This window comes from Vulpes lagopus, chromosome 22, assembly GCF_018345385.1.
Source record: "Vulpes lagopus strain Blue_001 chromosome 22, ASM1834538v1, whole genome shotgun sequence".
Lineage (NCBI taxonomy): Eukaryota > Metazoa > Chordata > Mammalia > Carnivora > Canidae > Vulpes > Vulpes lagopus.
In genome coordinates this window covers 12,156,514-12,182,801 of record NC_054845.1, presented here as the reverse complement: position 1 = coordinate 12,182,801, position 26,288 = coordinate 12,156,514, and the positions used below count along the sequence as shown (strand labels likewise).

Genomic DNA, 26,288 nt, shown 5'->3' with positions numbered 1-26,288 from the left:
TCATCAGCAGTCATCAAAATTCTAAGTATAAAGTCTGGCATCTTTCCTTTCACTTTGCTTTCTCTATCACTTACCTCAACTCGGGGCATTCCTGCATGCCTGAGAATCCAAGCAAGGAGAAAGTTTTCATCATCGATTCATCATCAAACCGGTCTGGATCAAATCTAAAAAGATTTGGGGAAAATCATAACAGAACTCCATTGCCATATTACATATTTGTACTATAAAAACATAGTTACCTAATAAAGTCTGGAAAGTACTGAAAATAAAAACTGTCACAATTGTATTTAAATTTCACCATTAGAGGCAACTTAGTTGATTAAACTGACTCTTGATTTCAGCTCAGGTCATGATCTCAGGGTCATGGGATTGAGCCCTGCTTCAGGCTCAGTGCTCAGCTGAGATTGAATCTCAGTTTGAGATTCTTTCCCTCCCTCTCCCTCTGCCTCCTCCTTCCCCTCCCCTGCACACATGCACACTCTCTCTAAAATAAATAAGTAAAAATATTTAATAAAATTCACCTATTATGTTCTCAAACTATTAAACATATATTTAGTTTCTTTCTGCTTAATTTATTACTAAACAATAGATAGAAAATATATTTCTCTGGAACCAGCAAGGAATGAAAGTGTAACATGGGTGTGCATCATTTTATGAGATATAAGGATAAATCATACAAAATCACATAATGAATATTTAAATTTAAGAGTGTTCAAAACATCTGTTACATGAGACCATCTCATCAATATGTAAAGCATTTTACACTGCCTCTTCAATTAAAATGTATTTCCTAAAACTGTATACACCAGACTTAAAATTATATTCATCAATTATATTTACCTTCAGACTTACTAGTAAGTGGGAAATGAAGAGGCTAGAAGGGCTTTTTTTGTTTTGCTTTTAAAAGATTTTATTTATTTATTCATTAGAAACACAGAAAGAGAGGCAGAAAACAAAGGCAGAGGGAGAAGCAGGCTTGCCGGGGCGAGCCCGATGCAGGACTCGATCTCGGGGTCCCGGGATCACACTCTGAGCCAAAGGCAGATGCTCAACCACTGAGCCACCCAGGTGTCCCTAAGAAGGTTTTTTGTTTGTTTGTTTTGTTTTGTTTTTTACTTTTTAAAACCAGAACGTTTATTTTGACTAATCGTTGAAATCCTTAAGATGAGCTGGATGCTGCAGCAGCTGCCCTCTTGGCTTCGGTGTCCTTCCTCCACGGACTCCATGCCTGGATCTGCGGTATATACGATTTTTAGGAGCCTCATTCGACCGGTCTCCGTGGCATCCGTCCTTCAGCCCTGGCGCTCGGGTTACACTTCCCCTGCGCTGGGCAGGGCAGCCACACTCGCCGCAGGTGGGCTTCGGGGCCGTAGGCCTTGGAGCCACAGCGGCCGCACGACGCGCGCGTCTGGTTGCGGGGCTTTCCGAACCAGGACGTCCCCTTCGTCATCTTGTTTCCGCGGCAGACCCCAAAGAGGAAGGGTTTTTTTTATTGTACAGAATTTTATTTTATCTTTTTTTTTTTAATTTTTATTTTTATTTATGATAGTCACACACACACACAGAGAGGCAGAGGGAGAAGCAGGCTCCATGCAGGGAGCCCGACGTGGGACTCGATCCCGGGTCTCCAGGAGCAGGCCCTGAGCCAAAGACAGGCGCCAATCCGCTGCGCCACCCAGGGATCCCTACTGTACAGAATTTTATTCTATAAAAAGTCACTGATGAATAGGATATATAGAAACAAACAAAAAAACCTCACCCACTATGGAACATAAAAATTCCTCTCAAAACCAAATGTTAAAAGATTTTATTTATTTATTTATGAGAGACACAAAGAGAGAGAGGCAGAGACACAGGCGGAGGGAGAAGCAGGCTCCACGCAGGGAGTCCGACGTGGGACTCGATCCCAGGTCTCTAGGACCACGCCCTGGACTGAAGGTGGTGCTAAACTGCTCAGCCACCCAGGCTGCCCTCATTTTTCTTTTTACAAAATGTAAATTACCTTTCACTACTGGATTATACTAGATTTTCAGTATAGTCCACTTAAAAATTATATCAAATAATTTCTCCTTTAAGTTTTTATTTATTTAAGTAATCTCTGAGGCAACTGGATGGCTTGGCTGGTGAACCATCCAACTCTTGATATCAAGGTCATTGAGTTCAAGCCCCACACTGCATGTAGGGCTTAAAGTAAACAAAATAAAAATTTTAAAAATTAAGTAATCTTGGGGCTCCTCGGTGGCTCAGTCAATTGAGCATCCACCTTTTGTTTTTGGCACAGGTCATGATCTCATGGTTCCTGGGATCAGGCCCTGTGTCAGGCTCCATACTTAGCGAGGAGTCTTTCTCTCCTCTGCCGCCCACTTCCTCACTTGCTCTCTCTTCTCTAAAATAAATAAATAAATCTTAAAAAAAAAAAAAATTAAGTAATCTCTACACCCAAAGTGGGGGCTTAAGCTTAGAAATCCAAGATCAAGAGTTGCATGCTCTTCCAACTGAGCCTGCCAGGTTTTTCCTTTTATAAACTATCTTGAAAATTGAGACCTTAAATTTTACCCAAAGGTAACTATGTGTTTTAGATTACAAAAGAATCAAACTTGATTTTTCCAATTATTTTACAAAACACCTCACATTTGGGGTGCCTGGGTTGTTCAGTTGGTTAAGTGTCTGACTCCTGGTTTCAACTTAGGTCATGATCTCCTGTTCATGGAGTTGAACCCCGTGTTGAGCTCTGTGCTCAGTGCAGGGTTCTGCTTCAGATTCCATGTTGGGCTCTATGCCCAGGGCAGGCTCTGCTTAAGATTCTTTCTCCCTCCCCTTCTGCCCTCCTCCCAAAATAAATAAAAACAATAACAACAGCCAAAAACATCTCACAATTTTAAGGATTAAGAATGAAATGAAAGCCAAAATAAAAATAGTTTAATCCTAAATACCAAGGAATTTTGTTTTTTCAGCTTTACTGAAGTATATTTGACAAATAAAATCCAAGACCTTACTCATCTTATAACTAAGAGTTTGTACCCTTTTATCAGCAGCCCCCTATTTCTCTTACCCCTACTCCTAGCCCCTGGCAAGGACCACTCTATTGTTTCTGTGTGTTTGACTTTTTTTTTCCTTCTCCCAGATTACACACATAAGTGCTACAATGCAGTTCTCTGGCTTTTTTCACTTAGTATAATGATCTCCACGTTCATCCATGTTGCACAAATAGAATTTCCTTCTTTTTCATGGCTCAGTGTTTCACTATGTTGTCTATATATAGATATACACACATGTATAATGGAATATCCACTTCTATATCCATTTAACACCTGTTGGCATATCTTTTTTTTTAAGATTTATTTATTTATTTATGAAAGACACAGAGAGAGAGAGGCAGAGACATAGGCAGAGGGAGAAGCAGGCTCCCTGCAGGGAGCCCGCTGTGTGACTTAACCGTGGGATCACAACTGAGCCGAAGGCAGGTGCCCAACCACTGAGCCACCCAGGCATCCCAGGATGACTGTTATCAAAAAGATAAGAGAGGACAAATGCTGGCAAGGATATGGATAAAAGGGAATTCTGTTTTGTTTTGTTTTTTTTAAAGATTATTTATTTATTTATTTGAGAGAGAGAGGGCACGTGAGTGAGAGCACAAGCAGGGGGAAGGAGAAGAGGGAGAGGGAGAAGCAGATTCCCTGTTGAGCAGGGAGCCCAATGCAGGGTTTGATCCCAGGACACTGGGGTCATGACCCAACCTGAAGGTAGGCACCCAACCGAGCCACTCAGGTGCCCCAAAAGGGAATTCTTGTACAATGTTGGTGTGAATGTAAACTGACAGCCACAAAGGAAAATAGTATTGAGATTCCTCAAGAAAAAAAATTTTTTTAAAGAGACTCTCTTTTTTTTTTTTAATTTATTTATTTTATTTATTTATGATAGGCACACAGTGAGAGAGAGAGAGGCAGAGACACAGGCAGAGGGCGAAGCAGGCTCCATGCACAGGGAGCCCGATGTGGGATTTGATCCCGGGTCTCCAGGATCGCGCCCTGGGCCAAAGGCAGGCGCTAAACCACTGCGCCACCCAGGGATCCCTCCTCAAGAAATTAAAAACAAAACTACCATATGATCTAGCAATGCCACTTCTACATATATATTCAAAGGAAACTGTCATTATCATGAAGAAATATCTGTACTCTCATGTTTATTGGTATCCCTGGGCCATAAAAAAAGAAGGAAATCCTGGTATTTACACAATATGGATGAACCTAAGCCAAAATCAAGAACCACCCAGGCACCCTGATATACCTTTCTATTTATATGTGTCACCTTCAATTTCTTTCATCAGTGTCTTAATAGTTTCCAGAGTATAGGTCCTTCACTCCTTGGTTAAATTTATTCCTAAATTTTGGGGTTTTTTTGGGTAATTGTAAATGGGATTGTTTTCTTAATTTCTCTTTTTGCTAGTTCGTTATTAGTATATAGAAATGCTACAGATTTCTGTATATTGAATTTGTATACTGAAACTACTAAACTCATGTATTAGCTCTAATGGTTCTCTGATGGAGTGTTTAGGATTTTCTATATGTACCATGTACAAAAAGTGAGAATTTTACTTCTTCCTTACCAATTTGGATGCCTTTTATTTTTTTTTCTTGTTTGATTGCTGTGGCGAGGACTTCCGTTACTATGTTGAATAAAAGTGATGAGACTGAACTGTCTTTTTCTTGATCTTAGAGGGAAAGCTTTCAGCTCTTTACCACTGAGGGTGATGTTGGCTGTGGGTTTGTCATATATGGCCTTTATTATGTTGAGTGATGTTCTTTGACTATCAGAGGTCTTTTATCATTTCATACAAATTTTTACATTATTTGTTCTAGTACTGTGTAAAATACTATTCATTCTTTGATAGGGATCGTACTTTGTTAATGTGGAAGCAATCAAATCCCTTCCTGAGAAAGACTGGAAGATGGGCATTAGCCTACCCCCTTTGGATTGAACATTGGAGGGTAGCCACAGTAAGTACATGCATGCCTATTAACAAGTACTTTTTTTTTTTAAGATCTATTTATTTATTCATAAGAGACACAGAGAAAGAGGCAGAGATATAGGCAGAAGGAGAAGCAGGCTTCCCGCAAGGAGCCCGATGCGGGACTCCATCCTGGATCCCATGAACCAAAGGCAGATGCTCAACCGTTGAGCCACCCAGCAGTCCCTTAACAACTACTTCTTTGTTTGCTATTGTCTTGTGATACTTATGAATACAAGATCCCCTGGCTACCAGAGTTAGGTAATTTGGGACATGTCCCTCAGATAGCAGCTATAAAATTGGGATCCTAGATGTGTACACAAGGGAGTTGCTTAGTTTTATTTCGGAGTAAATTGGATGAAGATCATGCCTACTGACTCCCCCAGGCTTCAGGGAGGACCATGGTCATTACAAGGAGATGTAATGTGTGCTGACTAGAAGTTGGCCCCTCAGGCAGCAGCTTCTAAAATATGCAGGAACCTCCTTCCAGGAAAAGTTTTTGCCTGTTCCCTTTTTGCTGAGACCTGGGGCAAAAGCCAAGGAAGTGTTTGTGTTCCCATCATGCACCATTAAGAACTGCTTCTTGGAGATCCCTGGGTGGCTCAGCGGTTTAGCGCCTGCCTTTGGCCCAGGGCGTGATCCTGGAGTCTCGGGATCGGGTCCCGCATTGGGCTCCCGGCATGGAGCCTGCTTCTCCCTCCTCATGTGTCTCTGCCTCTTTCTCTCTCTCTCTGTCTATCATAAATAAATAAATAAATAAATAAATAAATAAATAAATAAATACATAAATAAATACATAAATAAATACATAAATACATAAATAAATCTTTAAAAAAAGATTTATAAAAAAAATAAAGAACTGCTTCTTTGTTTTCTATAAGCCTGTGGGACTTGTGAACACAAGCCCTGTTAGCTTTTAGAGTTAAGTATTTTAGAAACCCGTATTTTGGGTGGGAGTCTTCAATTTGGGGCAGTAACAGTACAGTCCAAACCTTTTGATTCTCAGGGAGAAGCTGGCAGTTGGGGGCTTCCTCTCAATTAAATGGCACTGTGCTGGGAGTGGGTTTATGGTAAGAGTGTGTCTCAGCCTTTCCTACACATTTCTTTCTTTTTCTTTCTTTCTTTCTTTCTTTCTTTCTTTCTTTCTTTCTTTCTTTCTCTATCTATCTATCTATCTATCTATCTATCTATCTATTCATGAGAGACACACACACACAGAAGCAGAGACATAGGCAGAAGGAGAAGCAGGCTGCATGCAGGAAGCCCAATGCGGAACTTGATCCCTGGACTCCAGGATCACCTCCTGAGTCAAAGGCAGACGCTCAACTGCTAAACCACCCAGGCATCCCTTCTACACATTTCAGTATGCGTATTTTCTCATTTGCCCAATGTGATAAGACACTCAGCTAGCTTCTGGATTTCTCTAAAAGGTAACTGTTCCATGCAGAGCAACACTGAGTGTGCCCATGAAAGGAAGGAAATTCAGGAGCCTGCTATATCACCATTTGGTCTCAGTCCATACTGAGGTTTCTGATACTTGCCTTCATTCTTTTCAGTTGAGAATTTTATATGTTAGTCTGGTTTTTAAATGTGATAATATTTCATAATTTACTATAGAGTAATATTTATATTACTATCTATTTAAATCATAGAACTTGACCCAGGTTTTCTTGCTCTGAAACACTGCCAATATGGTAATAGTAATAATGTATTTCTATCATTTCTTTTTAAGATTTATTTATTTAAGAGAGAAAGAAAGACAGCAAGACAGGGGGATAGGTAAAAGGAGAGAATCTCAAGCAGAGTGCAGAGCCCAATGAAGGGCTTGATCTCACAACCCTGAGATCATAACCTGAACCAAAATCAAGAGTTGGACACTGAACTGACTGAACCAACCAGACACCCCTCTATCATTTCTTTTTATTAAATAAATCATATCCAGACATTTTTCTATAGGGAGAATATGTTAATGTCAGTTACTCAAAAAGAAAACTTATAAAAACCCAATGAAATACTACCACCTATCTATTAGAACAGCTCAAACAAACAAAGAAACAAAAAAAACAAAACAAATCAGTGATAGCAGTCAGTGCTACTGAGGCTGTAGAGAAGATGAATCTCTCAAGCACTGCAGGTGAAAATCTCTCAAAAACAGCCTGGCAGTTTCTTGCAAAACTAAATGTGCACTAAACTATATGACCCAGCAATTGCATTGTTGGGCATTTATCCCAAAGAAATGAAATCTTATGTTCATACAAAAACCCTTACATGAATATTCATAGCAGCTGCATTACCAAAACAACCCAAATGTTCTCCAGTGGATGAAAGACTGAAAAACTATGGTATCTCCATATAAAAGAATACTACACAGCTATAAAATGGGATGAAACATACTACATTTGCCTCAAGAGCATTAAGTTTAGTGAAAAAAGTTAATCTTTTCATCCTTGTCTCTGTGTGACAGTTATTTTTAAACAGTAAGTAATTGTCTCTACAGAGTCTCAGTCTATGTACATTTTTGTTAGTGTGAACTGTCTCACAAGGGGAGGTGCCCAGCTTCAGAAAGGTTTTCATTAGTACTCAATATTATTACTAACATTTCCTAAATCTGATTATATTTCATTCCTAGAAATAATTTCCACATTTTAACATATATGTTTTTTAATATTTTCAATTTGTGACCTAGATTCTCTTTTTTGAGGAACAGGAATAGTGTCAAAAGTTCCAGCAAAGTTCTTATATTTTTCATATTACACTTCAAATTTAGCAAAAACTTGGCATTTTCCACATGGTAATTTTTAAAACAATTTTAAAATTGGAAATACTAGTTTTTTAAAATTATAAGCATAAATTTTTCCACCAATGTATATCTTCAATTTTGTTATGTCATTTGGAATATAAAATTTACTTTTTACTTACAGCAAATTTTAAGATTGTTATTTCATTTACTAGATTTCTTTTAATATAATTGTAATATTAAAAACTAAAATAAGAACACTTAATAAACCCATTAATACACTCCAAAACTAGGCACAAGTATTTTAATCATGCCACCAACCCTGTCTCACTACACTTAACACAGTTATATTTTATTTTAATATTTTATTTTTAAGTAACCTCAACACCCCATGTGGGGCTCAAACCTACAACCCCAAAATCAAGAGTTGCATACTCCAAAGACTGAGCCAACCAGGCACCCACAACACCTGTCTTAACCCCAATCAACTTAATATATAACCTTCTACCAGGGCAGTAAATCTTAACCCTTTTTTTTTTTTAAGATTTTATTTATTTACTCATGAGAGACAGAGAGAGAGAGGCAGAGACACAGGCTGAGGGAGAAGCAGGCTCCATGCAGGGAGCCCGATGCAGGACTTGATCTCGGGTCTCCAGGATCACAACCTGGGCCAAAGGCAGGCACTAAACCGCTGAGCCACCCGGGCTGCCCTTAACCCTTTTTTTTTTTTTTTTTTAAGATTTTATTTATTTATTTCACAGAGAGACAGAGCATAGGCAGGGGGGAGAGGGAGAGGAAGAGGGTGAAGCAGGCTCCTTGATACATCCCAGGACCTAGGAAGCTAAAGGCAGACACTTAACCGACAGGATTTTACTTGATGCCTATCTAGAAAGCCAACAGTAGCAGCTTTGTTCTTCACCTTTTCTTTCTCCTGCCATTCTCATATATAACATGTATAGAAACAACATCTACTTTCTGAATTTGACTAAAGAGATGAATAATTGAGACCAACAGCAGGAAAACAAAGAAACTGCATAAGAACACTAACTTACCAACAAAAGAATTCCAAAATTCCACTGAAATTAAAGTATAGTTGTAGAGATTAAAAGGATCTTAGGATAGAAGTGATAATAGGAAAGACAATGAGTAGCAGATAGCAGATTCATGAAAGAAAATAGTGAACAGAAGATACCAAAGAGGGACGCCTGGATGGCTCAGAGGTTGAGCGTCTGCCTTCAGCTCAGGCCGTGATCCCAGGGTCTGGGATAGAGTCACACATTGGGCTCCTTGCAGGAAGCCTGCTTCTTCCTCTATGTCTCTGCCTGTCTCTCTGTGTCTCTCATGAATAAATAAATAAAATCTTAAAAGAAAAAAGAAGATACCAAAGAGAAGGGAGTGGCTTTTATATTATATCATTATCACACATTAAATTTTCTCCTCAAAATTTACAAAAGGAATGCAAAACACATAAAAATCAATAATTACAAAGATAAAGAGCTATTTCATACTTGTGTGGTGATGGCCAAGTACTGGGATCCTGCAGTATCACACCAAGCGCATAAAGAACAAGGGTCTGCAAAAAAATTACTCTAGTTAGTCAAGGCTTAACAGAAACAAAATGACTGACAGAGAAACAACTCCTCCTAAATGCTCTTTTAATATAGATAATCAATACAAAATAAAAATAGAAAGTAATTAAAGAAAAGGTCATTATTTTGATGATTTTTACAGTAGAGAAGGCCTCCCTAGGCATGACAAATCTGGCAATCATAAAGGAATAACAGACCTAACCATGATCATTTAAAACCTGCATCCAGTAAAAACAAAACATACCAAAATCACTAGTAAAAGATAAATAGTAGGAAAAATATATTTTCCATATAATTGAGTGTATGTACAATATACAAAAAGATATATAAGTTTACTAGAAAGAAAAATGACTTACAAGCACATAATTCACAAAAGAAGAAATACAAACTGTTAAATATGTATGAAAAGCTGCTCAATCTCTCCAATGATCAAGGAAAAGCAAATTAAAATAATGGGACAATATTTCATATACGAAATATGTAAAAAAATTCATAAATCCAGAGTTGGTGAGGATATGAAGAGAACTAGCACTCACACACATTGTTACTAAAATATATATATTGCCTCTTAGGGGGCAATTTAAATTTAACATATATAAGCACTTTGACCCTAAAACTCTATTTCTAAGGCTCTACCCAATACCTATACAAGTATATGATTTGTAATAACAAAAAGTTGATGTAATCTAAATTTCCACCAATGGAGACTGCATTTACTATAAACACACTCTTCCAATGGAATAATATATATCCATTAAAAATAGTAAGTTGGATCTGTATCAAGTACCAGTTGTACTAATTAACCACAATACACCTAATGCAAGCAAATTAATGAATAATATATGAAAAGCAACCTTTCACATATAAATTCAATTTTTAAAATACATACATATATGTGTATATACACATACAGAGTAATATACATACACAGAAAAAGATCTACAAAAATACACAGCAAAGTATTAACAGTAGTACATGTGAAGAAGGGAGCCTTTCTTTTATATTGTTTATACCCTAAAATGACATATATCATTGTCATTTAAAATAACTATGTCTTCAATTTAATAACAGGTCATTTATTGGACATTTTAGACAATTCAATACACACTGAAAGAACTGAAAAACATAACTGAATAAGTTAAGCATGCCACATGTTTCCTACCTCTCTAGGAATAATAAATTTGTCAATCTTTCCTTCAATATCTTGAAGCCGGGCAGAAACTGGGGTCAGTTTGGCAGTCCGAACAGTTTCACAAAGTACGTGCCGACAATATCTGTTTAAAAGAATTTTTTTTACAGTTCTTAACTTTAGGAAAGGCAGTTTGAAATGTATGTACATTTTTAAATGTCATTCAACAACTTTAATAATCTTCCAAATTTGAAATAGTTATATAATTCTAATTTGCTTGAAAGTAAGTTATTTATTAGAGGTATATAAAGTACAGATAGATATAAATTTTAACAAATAAAAACAACTTTAAGAGTACTAGAATAAAACTCAAAACAGTATTTTTATTATTGAGTAGAAAAGTCCTTTAATTTTAATAAAAGATTTTAGAAATTTTAATAAAGAACTTTCCCCCTCAAAAATTATAAAAATACTGACACAATGACAGAAACCATAAAGAAAAATACAAGTAATCCAACTATGGAAAATTTTTTTTAACATATTTGCAATCACAAGTACAACTGAAAAACAACTGGGAAAAATAAGTATGTATATTGTAATGTCTAAAAGCTCTTTAAAAATCCATAATCAAAATCATCAAACACCCCAACACAAATATGTACAGGGAATAAAAAAAAAACCAATTCACATACAACAAAATACAAATGGTCTAGAAACATGTGAAATGATACTCAACCTCAACAATGGAAAGATTGCCAATTAAAGCAAAATTTTTTACTTGTCAGAATAGCAAAAATGAAAAAGAATGACAATAGACAATACTAATAAAAATGGGGGAAAATACATTATCCAGTTGTTCAAAGTATAAATTGGTACACTCTTTCTGAAGGGTAACTTGGCAATATGTCTAAAAATATTAGGCATACATCACAATAATAAAAGCTAAAATGCATTGAAATCTTAACACAAGCCAATTCTTTTAAATACTTTCTATGCAGTATCTCATTTAATCCTTGTAAGAACCTCATGGATGCTATTTCTGTTTTAATTTTATAGATTTTTAAGAAATAAGGCAATTGTCTAAGATCACATAGCAGGGAAGTGATGTCAACAGGATTCAAACCCAGGTCTGCCTTACTTTATAGTCCCTAATCATAAATACTAGATTATTGTATATATCCTTAAATATCAATCTCATCTTTAGGACTTTATTAACTCTCATCTTTATTAACAGAAACAACTGGAAATTTAAATAAAAATGCAAGCGTTGGAATTTTGATTGTTTATAATACTTAAAAACAACATAACAGGGATCCCTGGGTGGCGCAGGCGCGGTTTGGCGCCTGCCTTTGGCCCAGGGCGCGATCCTGGAGACCCGGGATCGAATCCCACGTCGGGCTCCTGGCACGTGGAGCCTGCTTCTCCCTCTGCCTGTGTCTCTGCCTCTCTCTCTCTCTCTGTGACTATCATAAATAAATAAAAATTTAAAAAAAACAAAAAAAACCAACATAACAAAAAAGGAAACATCCTTCTTTCCTTCTTTGAACAAGTATTTATTGGGTACCTGCTACATTAGAAGCACTGAGTTACAAGAGTGAATACTGAGCTACAAGAGTGAATAGGACAGATAGAAAGGCACTCAAGGTCTAGTTGGCATGGAAAGAGAGAGAGGTAGGATGAACAAGGATTGTTCAAGGATTAACAGTTTAAAAAGCACAGTAACTGTGATGATAAAGCAAATTCAGGGTTTTGGAGAACACATGGCAGAAGTATCTAACTGAAGAAAGGACTTTGTAGAGAAATAAGCACCTGAGGCTAGGACCTGCAGGAAAAACTGGAGTTAGCTAGAAGAAGAGAAAGGAAGAGAGAATCTAGACAAAGAAGTAGTCTGCAAAGAAAAAAAAAAAAAAAAAAGAAGTAGTCTGCAAAAGCCAGGAGATAAGAAAGAGTACTGCAGCTTTGAAGAAACAAAACAACTTAAGTATAGCTAAATTTAAGGTATGAACAGACACAAATAAGAGATAAGGTGGGAAAGGAATATAAGGACTAGCTCTTGAAATGTCTCATAAACCATGTTGGTGAGTTTAAATTTTATCTTAAGGGCAACCAGACATCGCTGAAAAGATTTTCAACTGGGGAGTCATCTGCCCAGATGTTGACTCCGCAGATATAAAAAGATTACTAGAACAGTGATTCTCAACATTAGAATTAGAAATAGAACATATTGAAATCATCTGAGAAGCTTTTGAAAACTTCTGATGCCCAGAGACTGTTGGTTTGGTATTGGTCCTAAGTTATCTGTATGTTTAAGCACCTAAAGTGTTTACTGCATGGAGTCACAGGCTCCAGTAGCAATTTGGAGACTGGATTAGAGGGAGCAACATCCAAGGCTGTTGAAACATCCCAGGCAAGTTGACAGTGGTCTGAATAGAGTGGGGACAATGAAAAGAACTAAAATTAAACTTCCAGCTATAAGATGTTTGGAAAGCATAATCAACAGAACTTAATTGCTAACTGGGTGTGGTAGAGTTATACATTTAAGAATACTGCCCACAAAATATTTAGAAAAAAGAAGGAATTGACAGAAGAATTCTATTTTTATATTTTAAAACTTTCTGAAATTTTTTAAATATATATGCATATATATGGAGAAAAATCTAGAAAAATAGTAGAAATAGTTTAACAATTGTCATCTCTTAAGGATACATTTACAGAAAACCTTCACTTTCCACTTCATACACTTCTGCATTATAAAAACTTCAAGTGACAAGTACTACTTTAAAATGAAAAATTGTTATATTTAAGGTAATAAAGAAAACTTCCAACATTCTGAAGAATTTGTTAACAGAAGTCTCCCTATCTTCTTTTCTATGATTAAAAGAGGCTCCAATATAGAGTTGATTGCCTGCTGCCCAGGCTCAGACTTCCAACAGTCATAGCTGCTATTTTTAAAATATCTTTTAAAAAAATTTTTTATTTATTTATTCATGAGAGACACACAGAGAGAGAAGCAGAGATATAGGCAGAGGGAGAAGCAGGCTCCACTCAGGGAGCCCAATATGGGACTCGATCCAGGATCCCTGGATCATGCCCTGAGCCAAAAGCAGATGCTCAACCACTGAGCCACCCTGGTGTCCCTTAAAAAGTCTTTTTAATTAAAGTATTATCTACATATAAAAATTAATCTGTTTTACCTATACAATGCGGTAAATGTTAGTAACTGTGTACAATTCTGCTACCACAACCATCATCAAGATACAGAACAGTTTCTTCACCCTAAAAACTTTTCTCATTCTCCCTGCCAGTTGATCCCCTCCACATTCCTGGCCCCAAACAACCACCAATCTGCTTCCTATCACAATAGTTTCACCTTAATGAAATCACATTGTATACAGTCTTTGTGTTTCACTTCTTTCACTTAACATAATGACAGTTATCCACTTTGTTGTACATATTGATATTCTATTACTTTTTACCACTTGGGAAGATTCCAAGGTACAGATATAACACAATTTGTTTATGTATTCACCAGTTGATAAACATCTGAACTGCTTCCAGTTTTTTGCTATCATGAATAATATTGCTACAAACATTTGCATAAATGTCTCTGTATGCACATATTTTTTCATTTCTCTTGGGTAAATTTCTCTTGGAGGATTTTTGGGTTGTATGGTAAGTGTATGTTTAACTGCAACACTTTTCCAACAGGTCTGTACCATTTAGCATTTCCATAAACAAAATAGGAGTGTCCGCCTACTTAAACATCACTGATACTATTTTATATAGTCTAATGTAAAGGTTTCCAAAAACTACCCTATGATTTTAAAAAGCAAATTAAATTATCTAATAATATCTGTATGTAAATATTTTAAGTCCTATAAAGATATATAACCTTTCCTAGATATTATCATTAGCTTTATTTTTTTAAGGCTTTATTTATTCATGACACGGGGGGTGGGGGCAGAGACATAGGCAGACGGAGAAGCAGGCTCCATGCAGGGAGCCCAATGTGGGACTTGATCCCAGGTCTCCGGGATCATGCCCTGGGCTGAAGGCAGACACCCAACTGCCCAACCCAGGGATCCCTTATCATTAGCTTTAAATAAGATAGTTAAACTACATCAAATTTACCTATTAATGATCTCCTCTTCTTTTTATTGTATTCTTACCTGAGCTGCTCAATTTTCTCTGGAGTAATAGGATCCTTTCCAAAAACATGGTCTATCTCTTCATAAAGTTTTTTCTGAACCTCTTCAGAGGTGGTTAAAAAACAGATTGCCCAGGTGCACACTAAGTAAAAATGCATATTAATAACAATGAAAATAGCAAATTCATAGTTTGGGTGTAGAATAAGATAAAATATACTATTTTTTTTCTTGTATTTTCTTTTCTGATATGGAAAATACATAAATGCTACCAAAAAATAAAACAAGATTGTTCACAAGATTTGTACTTCTTTGAACAGAACATGAATATTTATATAATACTCCTAAAGAGATCTGCAATTTCTTTCTTAAAACTGGCAAGTAACTGAAGCCAAAAATGCATTTTACCTTCAGTTAAACCATAATGATAATAAATAAACTTCATTATCTGGAGGAGTGTTAAATCTTGGTTAACTGTAATGGATTGTCTGGTTCACCCAACCTTGTGTAATAAAAATATTGATTTATCAGTTCTTTCAGGAGACCTAATGAAATGATTCATACAAATTAAAGTAGCAGGATATTTACCTATATATACATCAATATTCTAAATTTTTATTTGTAATGGTAAATACACTGGATCAAGAATGGGCACTGGTTATTGCTTAGGATAATGGTTTTCAAAATCACTTGGGAATCGGCTGATGGCACAACCCCACATTCAGAGATCCTTTTCTTATTTTTTTAAAGATTTTATTTATTCATGAGAGACAAAAAGAGAGAGGCAGAGATATAGGCTGAGGGAGAAGCAGGATTCCTGCAAGAAGCCTGATGTGGGATTCAATCCCAGATCCTGGGATCACACCCTGGGTCAAAGGCCGATGCTCAACTGCTGAGCCACCCAGGCATGCCATAAATTCCATTTAAAAATATATATATTTTAATTATTTGATAGAGCGAGTGCAAGTGGAAGAGAGGAGCAGAAAGAGGAGATGCAAACTCCGTGTTGAGCAGGGAGCCCAATGTGGGGCTAGATGTGGAGCTCAATCCCAGGACCCTGGGATCATGACTTGAACCGAAGGCAGACACTTAACCGACTGAACCATCCAGGTGCCCCACCTAAAATTCCATTTAATCTCTAATACTTGGACATCTCTAGATGTCAAAAAAAAATTTTTTTTTAAGATTTAATTATTTATTCATGAGAGACAGAGAGAGAGAGGCAGAGACACAGGCAGAGGGAGAAGTAGGCTCCATGCAAGAAGCTCGATGTGGGACTTGAACCCGGGAATTCAGGATTATGCCCTGAGCCAAAGGCAGGTGCTCAGCTGCTGAGCCATCCAAGCGTCTCTAGATGTCAAAAATTTTACAAAGAAGAAAAAGATAAGGGAAGTTTACATTTAAAAAAAAAGATTTTATTTATTTATTCATGAAAGACCACACAGAGAGAGAGGCAGAGACAGGCAGAGGGAGAAGCAGGCTCCATGGAGGGAGCCTGATATGGGACTTGATTCCGGGATTCCGGGGTCACACTCCAAGACAAAGGCCGACGCTCAACTGCTGAGCCACCCAGGCATCCTGAAAGTTTACATTTTTAATCATTGTTTTTAAACAGAGAATTGTAAATGAAATCCTTCAAATGAACATAATTTTTTTATTTCAAACTGATGTTTTAATACTTCCTTTAGCATTTTATATTAGTATATTTCTATAAACATATGCAAATTTCTATAAATACCATGTGAATGAATGGTACTCTGCTAAACTAAAAAGCAGTAAGGAAACTTAGAAATATATCACACATTTTAGAATTTTATTTTTTTATTTTTTTATTTTTTTTCATTTTAGAATTTTAAATAAAAGTCACCTTCAATTCCACCAAGAGAGGAGTTCTTTTAAATCGTGATTTCTGTGGCCTATATCCTCTGTTGGTAGACCTTAATAATAGCAAACTGGATTGGAGTCAAAGTGAAAAGCTGCAGCAGGAAATTGAAAAGCTCACTGCTCTGGTTGGAAAGGTGTCAATAACAGTTCATTTTAAAGGCACTAACTAGAATTCACAATCCATAAACTGTGTCAAGAAATTTATGGCAATGTTCAGAGGTGGCATAGAGCACCTGGGGTGAAAAAAAAAAAGGTAGCTGTGTGAATCAAGCCTTTCAAACAAGAATAAAAAAGTCTAGAAGAAAGAAAATTATAAAGCGGTCTTGCAAACAATGTTTCCTTTATTTTACCTGTGTATATTTTATAATCTATCTCAAAAAGAAATCAATTCATACTTACATTTTGCGGTTATTATGCAACTGGCCAGAGAAAATATCATACTGTCTTCAAGGATCTAGGAGAGGAAACTAAGTTTAGAAAGTGTAAAATGTGAAGTGGCCTGTATTAGACCCTACTAAAATAACCTATAGTATAGAATTAGGGTCAAGGAAAAGGAAAAAAGCATAGTATTTCTTTACAATGTTTTCAGTTAAAAAAAAAAAAAAAAAAGTAAAACACAACCTAAAAACTGCATTGGCTTTTTGATGCAATAAACATTTATTGGTGTTATCACCGGCTCCTGCTCTGTGTTTTGCAAACAAACTGGCTCAGTGCCATCTTTCGGGCTTGGCCTGGTGCAGCAACGCAGCCTCACGAACAGTGGAGGAGAGGCTGCTGCTGTCCTTGGAGTCTCACTCAGTTTCTGCACCTTCACACATCCAGAAAACCATTCTATGAAGAGTTGTATGTGGAGAGTGGGCAAAAGATTCCCACCATGAACAGGCATGGAAATGATGGCTCCACTCTCATCCTTGGCCCGACAATAACACAAACAAGTGGCACGCCGGCGCTCTGGGAGCAAGCCAAGCTGCCAAACCTAGTCATGTAAGTCCTCCTCTTTTATGATCGGGGAATTTGATTCAATATTTGCCTACCCAAAAGTAAATAATACACAGTTGCTTCAAAGAGCTAAAGAACAAGAGACCAAATACTTGTACTATTTATGGATGATGTACCATAAAAGAGAAGCCACTGAATATTAGGAGGGCATCTGGATTAAAGTGAATTCAAAGCATATTATACATGTATGATCATTGTTTACTTGATAAACATTTAACAGTCACATCACCTGTTGGTCATTAAGGTTCCCTTGTACTAAGGAGTCAATGAAAATATGTTGGCTGAAGTTCTTTCCTTTTCGTTCTTTTATGATTTTCTTTAAAATAGATTCCAGTTGCAGAAGAGCTTAGAGAAGAAATACAAAAAAGATTTTAGAATAAGCATTTGTAAAGACTGAACGTTTAAAAATATTTCTGTACAATGTTGCTGTGTGCAGAATAAAACTTAAAAAAGAGTTGTAACCAACAATTTTTAAGAAGCTGATTTATATTTAGATTCATCAACTTTTCTTTTTGCTAAATTTTACATACAAAAATCTGCATAAACTATATATGTACAATTTAAGGAATAATTATAAATTATATGCTATCACCATATTATCACTACCCAGGTCAAGAACTAGAACTAACGCCAGCACCTGGAAAGCCTTCACACACATAAACCTCTCCTCTGATACTGTCTACTTTCTTTCTAAATTCTGCCCTCTTAACTCTACTCTTTTCCCACATCAGGAATTTAGGGGGGGGAGGATCCCTGGGTGGCTCAGCGGTTTAGCGCCTGTCTTCGGCCCAGGGCATGATCCTAGGGTCCCAGGATTGAGTCTCACATTGGGGTCCCTGCATGGAGCTGGCTCCCCCCTCTGCCTGTGTCTCTGCCTCTCTCTCTCTGTCTCTCATGAATAAATAAATTAAATCTTTAAAAAATAAAGGAATTTAGGGACAGAAACAGATGTGAAATAATCAGAATTGTAAATTTAGATTATTGTCTGCCACTTCCCACTAGAATGTGGTACCACAAAGACAGGCATTTTTGTTTTGTTTTGTTTTGTTCATGGACATCTCTCCAGCACCAAAAATATACCATAATATTATAGATATTATAATGTAACACATTATAGACATAGATATAGATATAGATATAGATATATAGATATAGATATAGATATTATAGTGTAACACATTAGTGATTAAAATGAAAAATTAGGGCAGCCCAGGTTGCTCAGTGGTTTAGTGCTGCCGTCAGCCCAGGGCTTGATCCTGGGAATCCAGGATCGAGTCCCACATCGGGCTCCCTGCATGCAGCCTGCATCTCCTTCTGCCTGTGTCTCTGCCTCTCTCTTTCTCTCTTTCTCTGTGTGTCTCTCATGAATAAATAAAAATCTAAAATAAATAAATAAATTAATTAATTAAAAAAATGAAAAATTAACACTGTGATGCAGTGGTTCCTAACTTTGCTACAGATTGGAATCACCTAGGAAGCTTTTTTTAAAAAAATCATAAAGTAGGGGCATCTGCATGCTCAGTCAGTTAAGTGTCTGACTCTTGATTTTGGCTTGGGTCATAATTCGGGTAGAGAGACCCAGCCCTGTGTTGGGCTCCACAGTAGGCATGGAGTCTGCTTATGATTTTCTCTCTCTCCTTCTATCCCACCGCCCACTACTTTTGCTTTCTCTTAAAAAAAAAAAAATTGTAAAGTACAGGTCACACCTCATACCAATTAAATCCAAATGTTTAGGAATGGAAGCTTGGATGTCAATATTTATTATTTCTTAATTAATTAATTAATTAATTTGTAATCTCTACACCCAGTGTGGGACTGGAACTCATGACCCTGAGATCAAAGCCCATGCTCTTCTAACTGCACCAGCCAGGTGCCCCCTATATTTCTTAAAACATTCAATGTGTAGCAAAGTTTGGGAACTATTGCTATATATTCTCAACCTTACCAATATATCAGAATACTCTGCAAAGCTAGATATATCATAGATATATCTAATGCCCAGGGGGCCTCTCTCTTAGACTTTGAATAAACTGGTTTAGGGTGAGGCCTGAAATTCAGGGTTTTTTTAAGTTCTTGAAGGGATTTTAATGTACAGACCAGGTTAAGAATGACTCACTTAAACAAAGGATGCACTGATTCAGCCATGGAATCCTACTCACATAAATACCAAAGAATCATTTTCTTTCTTTTTTTTGTTTCCAAAGAATCATTTTCAATAAAAGTTCAAATTTGATTTATGCCAGTGTTAAAACCTAAGGAACATAACATGTTAGAAAAGCTACTTTTATTTAGAACAAAAGAATATAAATTATTAATTTTTATTTTGTATTAATTGAACCAATATTTGTGAAATACATTTTTTATTAAGGGGAATTAGTCTTAAATGCATCCATCAAGATAATCACAAAGGCAACAAAAACCAGAGTGCAGAAAATGTGTCTGTTAAATTGGTTTCTTTGGGTTTATGTTGGACATCAAGGGAATCACTAGAATGTTAAGCCCCATGAGGGCGGGGAATTTTGTCTCCTACACACAAAACAGTGCCTACAACCCTCAATAAACATTTATTGAAAGAATGAAGGATGAGAATACTGGGAAGCAATACGATTATATATGAAAAATAATCCACTGTTCCAATACAGCCCATGTATTTTAATTTATCCTGCTTCTAAAAAAAAAAGAATTGAAGCAGGTCAAAATAAAGGTATTAAAGGATTAAAATAATTAAATTACTGACAGAAGATATACAACCAAAATAGAATAATTTTGTGGAGTCATCTTAAACTAAAATTGCTATTTTTTTGTTAGATTTTACAAAGTTGTAACTAATGCCCAACAATTTTGAAAATATTTTTACTCTTGTTATAATAGCAAGAATTGTTATGTTGCTACATATTTTACAAATATCTATACAATATTTAAGTTGGTATTATTTCTTTAGCAATTCCTATTTATATTGTTGGACATTTAGATCGCTTCTGGTTTTCTATTTACAGAAATAGCATGACAAAAAAAATAACATTTTTCTTCTCTTCGATAATTTCATTCATTATTTATGTATCTTAATATGTATTATCAAGTTTGCTTTCCTAAAACTGTGCCCTTACATTTTCCTATAGGCTATACCAGCCTCATTCTAGAGTGAGTACTAGAGTTTCATTTACTGATTCACTGCTTTTACCTCTCTTTTGTTTAGGAAAAAACTTTAATATAGGAAATGTAGGAGAAAAACATAAAGACAGAAAATATACATGACCTATAATCTCATGATTCAGAGAGAATCTTATTAAAATTGGGGCACATATCCTTCTGTCATTACTATACTTTAAGAGTGGCAAAACTTACCATCTTCATATTGTTTTTTCCGAGTAGTACTTTTATCAAGTGATCCATCTAAAAAGCCTTTGCCAATCTCAGACCAAACCTGAAAATAGGAAAACATACCTATTATCTAATAAAGTAGATTTTTTTAAAGTAATAACAAGCAATCTCAGCCAATAATTGAGGAACTCCTATCTTACCAACAGATCTGATAATTAAGCTCTCCCTTTTAAGTGGGCTGCATAATAATTTACTCCATAGTCTCTGAGGATAGAATACAACTATATTTTAATAATTTCAGTAAGGGTACTTTAAAACTAATTATAACTAGAAAGTCAAAAGTCTCTTTTCTTTAAAAGGTGTAGGAATGGGGACTAAAAGGACATGGCAGTGGAGCCAATTTTCAACTTTATTTTAACAGTGGATAAATCAAATTCATAGGGAATTCCAAGTTTTCACTTCATCTATGATACAATAAGCATTGACTGAGATTCAGAAAAAAGGGCAAATATTTAGTCTAAGGTTTAGGGATAGTAAACAATTAAACAGAATTCTAATTATTTCAAAACTGGATAATTAGTTCCTGAAAAAAACCTTAGCTTATTGAAAATTTGTGAAAGAACACAGGGAAAGAATACAACACTCATGCTAAATATTTGAATAATTATTAATAGTTAAGAGTCCTTAACTCTTACCTTACAAAGATATATGTTATAGATTTTTTAAATGTGAAAATTTAAATTATTAAAAGTATTAAGAAAATGTAGAGTAAATGTTTATATTAGGATTACCCTTAAAGCAAGAAAGGAGGTTTTTGTTTCTGTTTTTTTATGAGCAGGGGGAAGGGGCAGAGGAAGAAACAGACTCCCCACTGAGCAAGAAGCCTGACACAGGGCTTGATCTCAGGACCCCAAGATCATGACCTAAGCCATCCAGGTGCCCCAGGAAACAGAGCATGACACAGAGCAGAGGACAAAAATTCATAATTCATTTAGCTACTTTATCCCAATGACAAAAAGCTGAACAGATTGAAAAATCAATAAGTCTTCTTGGACCCTAAGACAAGAGAAGACCCAGGGATTAAACAAACTGGGAAAAGAGGAAGACAGGAAAGGGCCCAGGATTAAAGAGACACATGAAAACAGGGAGTTACCTCTTACCAGAGAGAGACCCACGAGCAGAAACCACCTCAAGCCAGTTCTGGGGTAGGAAAACCTGAACTGTAATTAACTGCTGGAGGTTCAGTGCACACAACTTTAAGAATTAAAACTCCAGGGAGACCCAATCATAGGCCAGACTCCCCCCCCCCCCCCCCCAAAATATTGTGAGATTTACCTCAAAGAGCTCAACCAGGTTCCCACAGTTAAAACTGAAGAAATTCCCCTTGGGTTTCTAGCAGGGGGACTGAAAAAGGAACCAATTTGAAATAAACCAGAACACTCTATTCTTCCTAACAAGGCCTGCCCTCAGAGCCTAACCTGTTGGGGTTTTGTCGGAGCCTAAACTGCCTGGGACAAGGGAAATATCCCACTCCAGTCAGGGCTAGTGTTTCGTGTGGAAGAAGGAAAGTACCAAACTCTAGCCCACTAGCCATCCTGTCCCACCTAAATGAGGAGGAAAACCCCCCTGAGAAGCCCTTATGAAGTTCACAATCCAGAGGCACAGGCTCACTAAAAGACTGACACCTAATCATAGGACTATGGGATGCTTTCCCTTTCCCCACACCTCACCACCACATTACTAAAGGCCTATTGACACCAGTTTCTTTTACATGGTATATTACATACAGCTATCAAAAAAAAATTACAAAGGGCAGAGGAAACACAATTGAAGAAACAGAGCAAGCATGAGAATGTGGATATGGCAGGGACATTATCAGATAAGGAATTAATTAATTAATTAATTTAGGGCATGAGAGGTGGGGGGGAGGGAGAGAAAGATAACCTCAAGCAGGCCTCACGCCCAGTGTGGAGCCCAACTCTGGGCTTGCTCTAACAACCCCAAGACCACAACCTGAGCCAAAACCAAGAGTTAGATGCCCAACGACTTAGCCACTCAGGTGCCTCCAGGAATTTAAAATAACTCTGCTTAATATGTTGCTAAAGGTTCTAAAGGATCCTTAGGTAAAGGATAAAGTACACAACATGCAAAAACAGACAGGCAATGTAAGCAGAGAGATGGAAATCCTAACAACCAAAACGAAATGCTAGAGATAAAAAACACTGCAGCAGTAGTGAAGAATGCCTTTCCCAGGCTTATTAGTACACTGGTCACAGCTTAGGAAAGAATCTCTAAACCAGAGGATATACAATAGAATCCTCAAAAACAGTTTCTTACAAAACTAAACATACTTTTACCAGCAATCACACCTCTTGGTATTTACCCAAAGGAGTTGGAAACATATCCACACAAAAAAACCTGCACACAGATTTTCACTGCAGCTTTGTTCATAACTGCCAAAACTGGTAAGCAATAAAGATACCCTTTAGCAGATGAATGGATAAACTGTGGTACATCCTGACAATGCAATACTATTCAGTGCTAAAATAAATGAGCTATCAAGCCATGAAAAGACATGGATGAAGCTTAAATGTAAGTGAAAAATATGTAAGTGAAGGAAGCCCATCTGAGAAGTCTACGTACTGAATGATTCCAACTATATGACATTTCTAGAAAAGGCAAAACTATGAATACAATAAAATGATTGGTGCTTGCCAGAAAGAAGGGGCAGGAGGTGAATAGACAGAGGATTTTTAGGGCAGTGAAAATCCTTTATATGTTATTATAATGATAGATATATGTCATTATACATTTGTCCAAACCCACTGAATGAACAATACCAACTGTGAACCCTTGGAGTAATTATGGTATGTCAATATATAAGTTTATCCTTTGAAAAAAATGTACAATTCTGGTAAGTGATGTCCATAATGGTAAAGGCTATGCATGTGTGGAAGCAAGGCGTACACAAGAAACTTCTGTGTCTTCCTCTCAATTTTTGTTTTTCTTTTGAGAGGGAGAAGGAGAGAAAAAGTCCTAAGCAGGCTTCACACCCAGCACAGAGCCCAATGTGGGGCTCAATCTCACAACTCTGAGATCATGAGCAGAAATCAAGAGTCAGATGCTTAATCAACTGAGCCACCAAGACCCCCTTTTCTAAAAAAAAAAAAAAAAAAAAAAGACCCCCTTTTCTATCAATTTTATTGTAAATCCAGAATTGCATTTAAAAATAAATGCTTTTAAGCCCTATAAATGAAAACTGAGATAAAAATAAAGAGCTCTTGGGATCCCTGGGTGGCGCAGTGGTTTAGCGCCTGCCTTTGGCCCAGGGCGCGATCCTGGAGACCCAGGATCGAATCCCACGTCAGGCTCCTGGTGCATGGAGCCTGCTTCTCCCTCTGCCTATGTCTCTACGTCTCTCTCTCTGTGTGTGTGACTATCATAAATAAATAAAAAAATTAAAAAAAAAATAAATAAAGAGCTCTTGGCTATCTGGCTGGCTTAGTCAGTAGAGCATGCAACTCTTGATCTTGGGGTCATGAGTTCAAACCCCACCGTGGGCACACAGATTACTTTAAAAAATAAAGATAAATTTTTAAAAAATAAACAGCTCTTTCTGATTAGTAAGAAACACATCAGTAGGAATATAGGCAAAGGACATAAGAAAGTATCCTACAAAAGAAGCACAAGTGTTCAATAAAAATATTAAATGATGTTTACCTTATAAACAATAAAAATATAAATTATAATCATGTAATAACACTTTTGACTTATTACATAGGCAAATATTTAAAGGACCAATAACTCTAAATGTCAAGGAAAGAGAACACTAGCATTGGGAAAATAATTGGGACAATGTTTTTGGAGGGGCATTTCAGAAACACAGTATGCAACTATATGTGAGGAGTACATTTTTCAGTTTGACATCTGGAAATCAGTATACATTCTACAATTGATGGCATCTCTCAACTGTTGCCAACCAAACAGCAGTCATGATGCAGTTGTCATTGCCCCTGCATGTATTAATTGGTTATTATTCCTGGTGGCATGATAGAACAACAGCGACACTGTGGTGCTGCGGATATTAAAAGATCATTTGAAGGAAGAATTTAAGTCATGTTTATGGTCTGAAAACTTTCCTTTGACAACTTCTAGTACTGTTAAAAGAATACCACATTCCAAAAAATACATAGTTTGAATTTACTCAAATCCAAATTGAGACACTGCACAAAATAACTGCCCTGCATTTGTTAAATGTCAAGGTCAGAAAACAAAGAGAAACTGAGGAACTGTTCCACATTAAAGAGGTCTGACTACTGAAAATAAAGAAATTTGAATATGGGCTATGGATAACAGTATTGTATAAATGTTTAATTTCCCAAGTTTGAAAACTATGTTGTCACTATATAAGAGAATACCCTGTTTTTAGGAAATACAGACTGAAGTATTTGGAGGGAAAAAAAGCAAAATGTCCACTTTTCTCTCAAATGGTTCAGGTAAGAGTGGGAGCAATGTAAAGACAGATAAAGTAGATAATGAATGACAAAAGCAAACATGGTAAAATGTGAACTGATGAACCTGGGTAAAAGATATATGGGACTTCCTTACACTAGTTGCAACTTTTTCTCTAAGTTTGAAATTATTTCTATTTTGAAGTTCTAAGGAAAGAATGAAAAAAGGAAGAGAAAGAAAATACCAGCATAAAAACATATAGAACAGGTCATCTTGGAAATAATAGTGGATGCCTCTTTTAAAAAATGTTATCTTGGGATGCCTAGGTGGCTCAGTGGTTAAGCATCTGCCTTTGGCTCAGGTCGTGATCCTGAAGACTCAGGATCGAGTCCCATATCAGGCTCCCTGCATGGAGCCTGCTTCTCCCTCTGCCTATGTCTTTGACTCTCTCTCTGTGTCTCTCATGAATAAATAAATAAAATCTTAAAAAATAAAAAATGCTATCTTGTCAACATGAAAAAATCAGACAATAACTGAGTCAAAAATCGATTCTTCATTAAAATATGAAAAAAAAAAAAAAGGGATCCCTGGGTGGCGCAGCGGTTTGGCGCCTGCCTTTGGCCCAGGGCGCGATCCTGGAGACCCGGGATCGAATCCCACGTCGGGCTTCCGGTGCATGGAGCCTGCTTCTCCCTCTGCCTGTGTCTCTGCCTCTCTCTCTCTGTGTGTGACTATCATAAGTAAATAAAAATTAAAAAAAAAAAAATATGAAGGCATGGGATCCCTGGGTGGTGCAGCGGTTTGGTGCCTGCCTTTGGCCCAGGGCATGATCCTGGAGACCCGGGATCGAATCCCACGTCGGGCTCCCGGTGCATGGAGCCTGCTTCTCCTTCTGCCTATGTCTCTGCCTCTCTCTCTCTCTCTCTGTGACTATCATAAATAAATAAAAATTTAAAAAAAAAATATGAAGGCATTTTAGGAATTCCTTAACCAATTTATTTTGCCTGGGTACAGATTAGTTTCT

At 36.7% G+C, this 26,288-nt stretch overlaps 1 protein-coding gene across 6 annotated transcripts in view; it reads right to left on the bottom strand.

The window, feature by feature from the left end:
- LOC121480649 (cytochrome P450 20A1) overlaps positions 1–26,288 on the bottom strand; it is a 61,707-nt gene that overhangs the window by 2,129 nt on the left and 33,290 nt on the right. For 5 of the 6 annotated variants that reach the window (XM_041737376.1, XM_041737375.1, XM_041737379.1 and 2 more), the window contains 7 exons: positions 20,837–20,915; positions 17,721–17,836; positions 16,892–16,946; positions 14,633–14,753; positions 10,497–10,608; positions 9,254–9,318; positions 75–164 (listed from right to left, as the gene is read on the bottom strand). In XM_041737376.1, coding sequence (XP_041593310.1) covers positions 75–164; positions 9,254–9,318; positions 10,497–10,608; positions 14,633–14,753; positions 16,892–16,946; positions 17,721–17,836; positions 20,837–20,915 — 638 coding nt within the window. Of the gene's footprint in view, positions 1–74; positions 165–1,040; positions 1,451–9,253; positions 9,319–10,496; positions 10,609–14,632; positions 14,754–16,891; positions 16,947–17,720; positions 17,837–20,836; positions 20,916–26,288 lie in introns of those variants that run through there. The other variant, XM_041737377.1, reaches the window with a different exon arrangement.